Source organism: Vipera ursinii, assembly GCF_947247035.1.
Source record: "Vipera ursinii genome assembly, chromosome: 8".
Lineage (NCBI taxonomy): Eukaryota > Metazoa > Chordata > Lepidosauria > Squamata > Viperidae > Vipera > Vipera ursinii.
Genome location: NC_139519.1, coordinates 26,059,320 through 26,070,748, shown reverse-complemented (window position 1 = coordinate 26,070,748; position 11,429 = coordinate 26,059,320). Strand labels below are relative to the sequence as shown.

At 52.9% G+C, this 11,429-nt stretch overlaps 1 protein-coding gene across 1 annotated transcript; it reads right to left on the bottom strand.

The window, feature by feature from the left end:
- Positions 1 to 391: 391 nt before the first annotated feature.
- HYOU1 (hypoxia up-regulated 1) lies at positions 392 to 11,306 on the bottom strand. The gene is made up of 24 exons (XM_083368425.1): positions 11,084 to 11,306; positions 10,734 to 10,827; positions 10,525 to 10,603; positions 9,750 to 9,904; positions 9,406 to 9,482; positions 8,615 to 8,796; positions 7,950 to 8,065; positions 7,589 to 7,772; positions 7,260 to 7,394; positions 6,917 to 6,999; positions 6,529 to 6,661; positions 6,230 to 6,417; positions 5,785 to 5,923; positions 5,456 to 5,516; positions 5,239 to 5,321; positions 4,802 to 4,975; positions 4,227 to 4,414; positions 4,052 to 4,139; positions 3,738 to 3,860; positions 3,050 to 3,183; positions 2,500 to 2,584; positions 1,763 to 2,009; positions 1,512 to 1,601; positions 392 to 658 (listed from the first exon to the last, which is right to left on the bottom strand). Exons 1-24 carry the CDS (start codon positions 11,166 to 11,168, stop codon positions 606 to 608), a joined length of 2,976 nt encoding a protein of 991 aa, XP_083224551.1. The 5' UTR covers positions 11,169 to 11,306; the 3' UTR covers positions 392 to 605.
- Positions 11,307 to 11,429: the final 123 nt, after the last annotated feature.

Here is an 11,429-nt window from a genome sequence, read left to right as displayed (position 1 = left end):
CCTCCCTCCTGGGCGGTTCTATTCTTTATCATCTCCTCATGATACAATACAGAACATTTAAGGCTTCTTCAGACTGTTACTGCCTATCCGTTTATGTTTCATCTTTGTGACACAGAGCTGCGGAATAAGGACAATGATAGCAGTAGCAATGGTGGCGGCGGCAGCAGCAGCAGCAAAATGCCCAAGGAGCCTTTGAGGCAGGCTTCATCTGCATACCACGTTCAGTTTTCCATGTAAGGAGAGCCACTCCAGGCCCTGCTTTCTGCATCAAAAGCAGAGCCCAGAGCAGATGCACTGTACCGTGTCCTAGAGAATTCCAGGTGGGTTTAATCCATTGCTGAAAAATGCTGATCCCAGGAAAAAGCTGGGTCAGACACCACAAATATTTCCAAAGAGCTGAAAGTCGTCTTTAAAGAAAGGAGTTGATACAGCACAAAATTTCCAAATGAGCAAGAACAAACTCCCCAAACAAAAAGGGGGAAAAATACAATTCTATTTTGTCATCAGTTTGTGCCATGTTCCGCTAACCATGTCCATCATAAAAACAGTAAAATTAACTGTAAATAAATAGATGTTGATGATGCACACAGGGACTTGAGGAAGTGTTATAATTCATCATTACTTCTGGTCTCTTCTTTTGTTTTACCTGTTTGTGGGCCTACATTAAAGATGAAAACAATCACAGTTAAATGTTCAGATGCAAGGATCATGAAACATTCTGAGAAACATCCTGCTTGGCCTTTTGCTGTCGCAGAAGGACAGTCCACAACCCCACGTGGTCTCTGGCCAATCAAGGTGCTCACTTGGGACCGAGTGTCCAGATTGTGCTCAGCTCCCTGCCAGGTGCTAGTGGGAAGTTCCAGACCACTTAAGCAGCTTTGCACAAAATCCATTCAACTAGCATTATTTTCCCATCATCTGTGTGGAATGTCAGCCATGCTGGAAATGATGCAGGTAAACTCTTTGGGCTACGATGGCCTTTGGGACAGGGACTGCTCTTACTGAGCAAGGTGGCCGTAAGGCTCATCACTACATGCCCCCCAGCTGCTTAGGGAGCCCCAGCTGCTGTCCTAACTCCAAGGCAAACGGGCCATTAACTGGCAAGTGGCAGGAGACCCAGGTCAGGATCCTGGGGGTGCTGGGAGGGGAGAGCCGCAGGGAGGTCAAGGTAAGCGGGGCCTGGTGCTGCATGAGGGCAGGATGGCTGAGAAGAGGCTGTGGGTCAGTGCAAGCACAAGGAGACAAGGGAAACTGTCCAGAGCAACTTGTGACCTTCCCTGCTGGCTTCCCCACTGATTTGGTAAATGAGCAAGTGGTCAGTGAGTGAGGACTACAGGTAAACAAATGCCACTGTGGTGCTGTAGCGTTTGTGGCCCTGGACAAATGTGGGGACCTCCTGCCTGGAAAGCCGGTGCCTGGACTCCAGTGTGACCCAAGGAAGAACCAAGGCAAGGCTTCCTCCTCTTCCTCGACCCAGTTCCAGCCCTCCCCCTTCAGCAGGGTTTCCTTACCTCCGTCTGGGTCCAACTCATTATCCAGCGGCGTTTCCTGCTCCGTGGGGGGCTCTTTGGCTGGGCTGGCATCCTCCGGTTGATCTGCTCCTGGGTTGTGGAGAGACCATTTTGCGCTGAAGGCAGCTCTCCCTCATTTCCACCCCCAACGTGCAGTATAGCGAAGGGCACCCCGGGAGCTTCTGAGGACTGCTCCGGCTTCCGGTCCAGGCATCCAGAGGCTGAGAGCACCTGCCAGAAGGTCTGCTCACCTTTCCGAGTCTCCTGCCTGGGAGGAGCGGCCTTGCCATTCTCCAGGGACCCAGTGGCGTTCCTGGTGGCTTCTGCTCTGGTAACATTCTCCCTCTTCCTGGGCTTAGAGAACTTGGCCTTATTGAGAAGGTACTGCACCTCACGGTCCAAGCCTGCGATCTTCATCTCAATGTCCTTGGAAAGCAGAACAGGCTTGGCGGTGGGGGGCAGCTTGTTCTGCTCGGCCAGCGTCTCGTTCTTCCACACCTGGGAAAAGGCAAGTGGCACTCATCTCCCGGCCGCTTACTGCCTAAGAAGCCACTTCCTCACCTTGGGAACGCAGTGTGGGAGATCCTCCCAGGGCCCCTCCTGAGGGACATTACAGCTGCCTTTTACCATTTCATGTCATAAAGGCTGAGACGACTAGAATTCAACAGGGCCACCTGAGGAATCTGACTGGCCACAAATCCTGGCTAGGCCGTTTGGAGATTCTTCCCCTCCCCCCGGGGCAAAGCGACCTTGGGAAATTGATCTCCTGCCCCAAAGGAGGAACTGGAAGATAGGAAGAGCACTAACAGGTCCTGGAGCAGAAACTGCCTGTGGTTTTGGGGATTAAGTGCAGCTCTCGAACCCAAGTCTGTCTGTTGCTGCATAGGCAGCTATTGCGCCACTCCTTTTTGTGGGTCCTCCAAAGATGCCCCCTTTCGCTGGGACCAGGATCCCCAACATTGTGGGCGCCTCCTGTGGTTGCACTTACCTCCGTCTCCTTGATAGCCTTCTCCAGAGTGCTTAGCTCGATCTCGGTGAATACCTGATCAGGCTCTGGGATCATTTGGGCCCCTCTGAAAGGAGCAGGAAAGGGGTTCAGCCCACCTGAAGCATAACTCAGGCGCAGGTGCCTCTAGCACAGGGGGCAACTCCCACTCCAGGCGGCCCTCCCCTGCGTCAGAGAGAGGGTGGCTGGTGCCTCCTGGAACTTCTTTCAAGCCACCAGGCTGGACTTCAGGGCACACTCTCCATTTTTGCTAATAAAACTGCAGTTCCATTTAACTCAGTAATCGAGGCCCCTCAATTGGAAGTCTTTCCCAGAAATCTCTTTTCTAGCTTCCGCTCACAGAATCAAAGATGCCCCACAATTCATAAAACGCTAAGGAAGGAGTGAAAAGCTGCAAGGCTTTGTCTCCGACTACCTCTTGGGCACTTTGGACATCTGCAATCCCAGCTGCAGAAGCTGAAAATTCTCCCAAGGGTGGAGGGGGGCAGGTCTAAGGGCCCTCATCCTCTGCCCTGGCCTGCCTCCTTCCTACCTAAGGAAAATGCTGGAGTGATTCAGCAGGCTCTCCAGGGCAGCCAGGCGATCTGGCCACTTCCTTCTCTCCTCCACCCGGAAGAAGAGGCTCCGGCACACCCTCCTCAGCTCCGAAAGCTTCTCCTTCAGCTCCTGGGAATCGCAAGAGAGAGGAAATGGAGCCTGGCACAAAGCCATCCTTGGAGGGTTCCTGGTATGGCAGGAGGGGATCCATGCAGAAACTAAGCCAGCAGTTAGACCACGATTAATGGACCACATCTCAGTGAGCTTCACAGCTCATCAGAACATGAAGAAAACATGAATGCCAGGAGAGCTGGTCAAATGCGTTGCAATAATGGTGACTCATGCACGGGGCTATTTGTGGCAACCGAGTGAAACACTGAATCGAGGAGGAGGTGGCAGGAAACCATCAGCCACATGCCAGGCTGCTGCCCTGATTGAGCAACCCCGTGCTGAGGCAATGCGGTCTCTTCCTACGAGCTCCCGACAAGGAAAGGGCACACAAAATGCCCCCCACCCTGTCAGCTACAATTTCAAGGTTCCATCTGCCTCCGCCAACATGGCTGGTAGTGGGGAAGCTGGGAACTGCGACCCAGCAGCCTCTGGAGGTGCACACGTTGCCCGTGTCTTCCCATCCTAGAGCCACCCACTGGTTCTTTCTCAGCTTTACATTGGTGACATCTAACCTTTGTTGGGGCTGCATAGCCCTCGTCTTCCATCCAGCTGGAAGCTTCACTCAGTTTCCTGGATATTTCCTCCCTTTCTTCTTCGGTTGCAACAAACTGGTACTCCTCCTGATGGAGCTTGTCCTGAAAAGCACGAGAGGGACTCGTTTCCTAAAGGAGAACCTCCAAGGACACCTGGGGACGTGCCTCAGGCAGCTGTCCTCGTTTCCTCCTGGCCGGCCGAGGGATCTCTGCCGCTCGACCGCTTCAGAGGAGATCGGGCAGCTCCCACATGAGGCTTAGCTGTGGCCAGGCTGCTCTGGCCAGCCTCGTACCTGGGTCTCGAAAACAAAGGCCTCGAGACTGTTGGCTGACTTCTCCCTCTCATGCTTCTCCAGGTCCCTTTTGGTCAGCTCCTGCAACCTGATGTTGGGAGAGATTAAAAGATGGCCAGGAGGGGACCTTCCTCCTGTGGGGCTGACCCCAAGGGAGACCACCCCCCATGCCTACTTCAGGCTGGAGCTTTGCAGCTCTTCCGGCAGCAGCTCCAGCACATCGTGCACGTCCAGCTCCACTGCAATCTCCTCCACCAGCCTCAGCTTCTTGGCCTTCTTCTCCTCCTCCTCCACCACGGCTGCCTTCCCGGGGCTCTTCCCGGGGTCCTCCCCCTTTCCAGCCTCTGCTTTATCTGCGGTTTCCTAGATCGGAGCAACAATGTTTCCAGCTGCTCATTTTCCCTTTTGCCAGAGGCCACTGAGGTCCTATTCTGCCTCTGAGATTAAGTCAACTGAACAAATTGCTCCAATGAATCCTGCTTCACTGGATCACACAGATGATGTCACTTATTGGGGGGGGGGCAGTCAGGGCCAGTCGCTCCTTGTGGGGCCAGTTGGGCCACAGAAGCATCTGCAGTTTGAGAACCAGCCATTGCAGAGACCAAGGGGAGGCAAGGATTCGAACAAGCCCACGGATGAAACGTGACACAGATCGGGGAGACACCAGTGGCCCTGCTCCACCTGGAGCATGATGCTCGTTAACCACAAGTCTCCCAGCCTTCCCTGCCAAAAAAAACCAGGAGGCCTCACCTTGGACCCTCCCTTTTCTCCACCCTCCTCCTGGCGGTCCTCCTCAGTGGCAGAAGCCTCTCTGGCAGGTTTCTCCTGAGACATGGGCGGCTGCTGCTCGCCTTCCTCAGTAGCAGGCCCAGCATGGTCCTTCTGGCCATCTCTCCCAAACTCTGCTTGAGCCTCTTCCTCCTCCTGGGGGTGGAAAACCACAAGGGTCCCTGGGAACACCTCTGCAAAGCCACACGGCTCAGCCAAGACACGTGGGACTCTGGAGAGCTGGGAGGCCCAGCCCGAGCCACATAAAACCCATGGCCAATGAAGACCAGCTTCCTGAAAGACCCAGACATGCCGTATAGCCCCATGCAAAATCCAGGGTGCTATGAATCCCCACCAGACCCACCCTTTGCTGATAGTAACTCCACCCCCACCTGCGTTAGGCTCCAGCCCTTACTCACATGAACAGCCTCAGTCACGTTCTCAAGAGCTTCTGGCCCAGGGCTGCCTCCTCCAAACAAGCTGGAGATGGTGTTTCCAAGTTCTGCCCGGAAGATGAAACAAGCCTCAGAACGACTTCAGACAAGGCCAAGCCTTGGCTGGAGCTGAAGGGCAAGTGGGACAGAGCTCCCAACCAAGCACAAAGCCCAGAGGTTGCTCCTAAACAGAAGGTCTTACTGGTGAGTGTGGATTCCTCTTCTGGTTTTTCTTCTACCACTGTCTCAAATACAGATTCCACCTGGAAGAGGGCAGGAAAAACGCACCTGTAACGTGGGCTAGAGCTGCAGGCTCAGCAGCAGGTGTGGGCAACCTGTGGTCCCTGGCCTTTGAAGCCCTCCCTAATCGTGACTGCTGAAGGGTGACAGGAGGGTTTCCTGTCATTTTGAAAAAGTAAACACACGAAAACCACAGTGAAAGCTTTCACAAAGTAGACCGCAATAGAAAAAATGTAACTTGACTTACTTGCTCAGTTTAACATGACACACTCTGCAGCCGTCTTGACTTACCCGGTCGAGACTCAGCACGCCACTCTCATCCATACTGAAATGAGCCTTAATGCCTTTGGATTCGTAATCCAGGTGTTTCCTGAAGCTCTCGCCCACCCCGCGCAGCTTCACCTTTGTGAGGTTCAGGGACCCAAAAGCTCTGCATCAAGATGGAGACTGGTGAGCAGCGAGGCCCCTCCTCATCCTGCAGCCTCATTCTCAGCTCTGCCACTGAGATGCAAACCCCAATGCAAGCCAGGCAAAAATGTTATTCCTCAGTTGTACCCCCCCAGGTCCCAAAAGGAGCTGAGGGAACACAGCCTGTTGAGCCCAGGTGAAGGCTCCAGCTCTGAAAGCAAACCAGGTAGAGCCTGGGGGTTCCGCCCAATCTTGGGATTCTTCTTCCCTGGGAGCTACACAGGCAAAAGTGGCTGGACTCCCACAGCCGGCCCCAAAATGCCCTCACCGTAGGTCGCTGTCACTCAGGAAGCCCATGTCGGCATAGTTGACCTGGAATTCGAAGTCATCCGTGTAGCGGTTGAAGGTGATCACCTTGCGTTGAGGATACGGTGCCATGCGCTGGAAGAGGATGCGCCGGTTGTGCTTCAGACTCTTGGACTCGTCCCCCTCTTCAACTTCCCGAGTGAACTCAACCTGTGAAAGGGAAAGGGGAAAGAAATGGCTTGCTTGCTCTCTTCGCCACTGTGGAAAGTGGCACAATCCCCCGATGCCCAGCACTTCCCCAATGGCCCTACCTCCCCTTACCTGGATTGGGTACATGGCTGCATCACGGACAATGAAGGGCTTCACCTTGAAGGCTTTGCTCAGAGCAGCTGCCTGGTAGACGGCACCCATTGCAGCAGCCTCATCTGCATTGATGTTCTTCCCCAGCTCTTCCCTGGAGGAGAAGGGGAGAGAATGCCTGGGGCGGGGGGCATGGCAGAGTCCCAGGGTCCGTGCTCTACAGCCAGCTGGAAAGAGCTGGCCTCAGTCTCCATTCCTGCAAGTCCAAGGCTCTCAGGAGCTCTGCAGGCACGGCCAGGAGAAAGCACCGAACGGGACAACCCTGGATGGATGCCTTGGGTGAGATGCGACTGTCTATGCTTAGTCAACTTAGAAGGCAGCGGGGAGGAAACCAAGGAAGCATCCTTACTTGCCGACTACTTGTAACAGAAATTCCTGCACCTTTGGCACTCTGGTAGCCCCTCCAACGAGGATCACTTGGTCAATTTCATCCTGAGAGGGAGTGGGAGAAAGAGACCGGGCCTATTTCAGGAGCCAGGCTGAGTCTTGCTATCCGACGGTAGGAATTCTGGGTGGTCAGCAGCACTTTTATTATTATGTATTTTTAACTAAGGTGCGAACTCAGAAATGAGAACATTCCAATTAATAAAATGAAGGAGCAGCTGCTGTGCAGTCCGGCTCCGTTTCATCTGCTAATAACTGGTGGAGCCCTGCAGCTCCCAAAGGCTGCTTCCCACGGCTCCTGTACCTACCAGGCTCATCTCGGCGCTACTGACTGCCTGCCGGACGGGTCCCGCCACCCGCTCAAACAAATCAGAACACAGATTCTCAAACTCTTGTCGGGAAACTTTGGCCTTGAAATCGATGTCATCTAATAGACCCTCAATCTGGAAAGAAGAAAAGAGAAGCTGAGAGCCCCCAACTCACCCCTTCAAATCCTCCCGCCGAAGAACTAGCATGGGAGGCTCCCCTTCTTCTCAAAGCCACCATCACCTCAGGCTTGCTCCTGCCCCCTTTACCAAGCTGCTAACCTCAGGTTCCTGGCGCCTGGGGGCAGTCGAGAGCTCTGGGCACCACCTACCTGGGCCATGTGGTCCACATTGGCACTCAGCACTGTTTTCACCCGGTTGGCTTCCTTCAGTAGCTTGGCCATGGCACGGAGATTCTGACGGACATCCTTGCGTGGATGTTGCTCATTGAAGAGCTTGGCCAGGTGGTCACGAAGGCGCAACTCCATCTGCAGCCCTCCCAGCGTCCGATCAAAGCTGAGCAAAAGCAGCCACGGGCAGAAAGACATTGACGAAAGCTACTTGTAAATAAGCCCAACCCTCCCCCCCACCCCAAAATGAAGCTTGGCCTCTGTTCCCTTCCCTCCAACCTCTGACTCATTTGCACATCTCTTCCTTCTGACTTGCCAGAAAAATGAGAGATCAGATTCTTACCCAACCCCCCTGATCTGCAACTGAGGCTGGACCCCCGAGTCCTTGGTCTTCAGAGTTTGGTAGGTCACAATAGTGCAGATGGTACTGCTTGCCCCCATGTCGTAGAACATGACGTTCTGAAAAGAGAAAAAGGTTGCAGTTCAAAGGACTCCTCTGCCTCCTCTAGGAAAAGGATGCCAGTAAGTCAGACTGTGGCCTGCCCAGCCTGGCTCCTTCTCTACTGCCACACCTGTCACGGAGATGCCGTGGACAGGGCCCAGAAACCCCTAGAGGCCTCTATTCCTAAGCTACCAGTTAACATGTGGTATTTCTGCTTTGCTGGGCTCTTACAGTCTTGATTCCTTTATAGGATTGTGAAACCCTCAGTTTACAAAAAGAAGCAGGGTGTCCATAAAGCTGAGAAAGGCAGAAGGAAAGAAAAGAGGATGATAACCAACAGCAAGGTGGACTGGACTCAATTTGAGAAGGCCTGAAGGACCAGGCTGGGAATGAACCGTCCTGAAAAAAATCTATTTCTGTGGTTGCTAAGAGTAAACACTGTCCTGATGGCATATGATCACTAAATCAACAAAAGCTTTATCTTTAAACTGGGAAAGAGACCGTTCTTTCTGAATAGTGCACCATGCAGTTTGTCCCAACCCACCAACCTCCCTGGCCAAAACCACCTGAGCTGTGGCATTGATGTCTTTCCTCCGGAAGACGCCATAGTTCAAGGCCACGGCAGTGTTATCGTTGATGAGCTGCAGAACCTTGAGATCAGCCATTTTGGCTGCATGCAGAACGGCTCTCCTCTCTGCTTGGTTGAAGTATGCAGGAATGGTGATTACTGCATCTTTGACTGGTTGCTCTGAAGGATCAGTGAAAGCAGCCAGTTAGCTCACAGTTCAAGTACCTTTTAACTTCCTGTCATTTATTTCATTTGCGGGCAATATGTAACTTTCAAAATGGATTTCTTTACAACACTAATCTCATTTCAGCAACATACTAGCCAGCTAACACATTATTGTTAAAAACAACTCAAACATTATCAACAATATAACAAAGATCTAGAATTATGCAATGCTTGGAGCATTGTTGATAAGTTCCTGTCAAAAGCTTACAACAAAGTTAAAATTATGTTAAAACTAATTGCACACTCCAAATATCCCCCAGAAGAATGATTTAAAAATTAGCAAGGTAAGGACCATCCCCATTTTTAGAAGATTACACTTTGCAAAGGGATGTGATTGACCCTGAAAATACTTGTCTCTCCATGTTTACATCTCCTCCTGCTAACATTTCAGGGGGAAAAGCTTGGGAAGCAATCTATTATTGCAACCTAATCTCATTGCTCCCTACTGCTAGATGGGCCTAACAGAAAAAAACTTAACACCACCTGGAAAATCACTTTCCCAGCCTTTTACCAGCATCCATTCCCAAAAGTAAATTCTCATGTATAAACAAAAGTAATCCCAACCTGCAAAGTCCTCAGCCAGTGCCCGAGAATAATTCAGGACCATACCCAGCATCTCTTCCGGAGAATATTGCAACTTGCTGCAAAGAAGAACGATAAAGTCCCCTTAAAGATGCTTATAGTTTCTATCCATGTGACAAGTGCAAATGGTTCAAATCCCACTCCTTGAATGATAAGGTGTCTACCCCACACCACAGTTATTCCCACAGACATTTGGTACACATGATCAATGTCCAGAAGGAAAAAAATAAAGTAAAACACAGGACTCGTTTCCAGGAGGTACAAGACTCTGTGACTCAACTTGGTTGCTGTGTCTGAGCAGTGCAAAAGACACTGTGGATACTCACTCCGAGAGCCTAATGGTGACAGTCTCCCTTCTTGCATCTTTCTCCAGCTGATGCTCTGGGAACCGTGACTGGTACTGAGCCACTTGGGGGTTGTCAAAATGTTTGCCCAGAAGGTCTTGGAAATAACGGAATGTGACCTTTGGCGTTTTGATAGCCTGTAAAATAAAAGCACCACAACGCACAATGTTACATATAAGATTGTCTGAATCACTACACGTTCTCTTCATGACCTGATTTTCTTGTTACCTTCTGGGAGGAGGCTCCACGGTATCTGAAGCAGAACATCCAGATTCAGTCAGTTTCATGCTGTACTAACCCTGTGAACTCTAAAGTGTCCTCTTTCCGTTATATATTCAACATGGACGGCGATTAATATTTATATTTTACTTATAGGTAGGGGGGTAGGTCTATACGTATGTTGTACATAAGATGCTTAAATGCGTGTTATGAGAGCAAGCAACTAAATTTTTAATGTGTGCCATTGTCCCACAGTAAAAGTGACAATAAAGGTTATCTATCTATCTATGCAGCAGCAATGTTTTTTCTCACAATAAAGCTCAAACAGAGCTATTTCTAAATGCGAAACCTCTCTCTGCATTTTGCAGCGTGACTCCAGAAGGCAATGAGAACCTGCGAGCTGCTTAATGACTGGAGGGCGTGGAGAAAAAAGAAGAGCAGAGGCAGGGCAGAAATAGCACAAACTCGATTCAAGAGCCATTGAGAAATAAATAATACTGATTGGGAGACAAAGAGAAAAGGGAATCTGAGGGCTTACCGCTCCCACTGCGCTTTCACCAAAGAGGCGCTCGTTCTCCTTCAGGGCCACGGCTACTGGGGTTTTCCTTCGAGACTCCCTAAAGCAAGGCAGGCCAGTCACGCCAGTAAGTCTCCCTTCCACGAGGAGCCCCCCCAGAGCCTGCAGGCCGAGGCACCCGCCGCACCAGAGGGAGACGCTTCCCACAGAGCCGGAGCCGAGCCACTCACTTGTTTAAGACGATCTCCATGGGGACCCCGGGCTTGACCAGAGCGATCTTCATGGATTCGCTCCCCAGGTCCACCGACATGACAGCCAAGGAATCTGCGGCGGCACAAAAGCCTCTGCGGGTCAGCTCTTCTCCAAAGGACGTCGCGGCCCGATCGGAGAGCGCCCCAAATCTCAGCCCCGAGGAGCCCGGCTTAAACCTACGCCCGGCTCGCCCGCGCCCTCCCGCCGCGCGCCGGAGGGCAACGAGCGGCCTAGGACGGCTCGGGTGGCCCCTCGGGCGCGGCTGCGGCCTCCCGGCGGAGCGAGCGAAGGGCCCGGGGAAGGAAGCGGCCGCGGCGGGGACGCTCACCGGAGAGCGGGGGCAGGCAAGCCAGCGCCGCTAGGACGAGGCGGCCGAGGAGCGGCAGGCAGGGCCAACGGGGCGCGGGAGCCATCCTGACGAAGCGCGGCCGGCTCGGCTTCTTCTGCGGCCTGCGGGGCGCGCGGCGGGGGCGTGGAACGAGCGGCGTCCCGAGCGATGTCCGCGGCCGGCGCGGCGTGTCTCCCTCGGCCGACTCACTCCTTCCGCGGCGACAGCGACGCGCCTTCAAGAAGACGCGGCGGGCGCTCATTGGAGCGGCCCCCGCCGCGCGCCGCCATTGGTCCACGTCCCCAGCGTCCGGGGGCGGGCTTCTCCCGCGCCCGCCCCCGCCGGA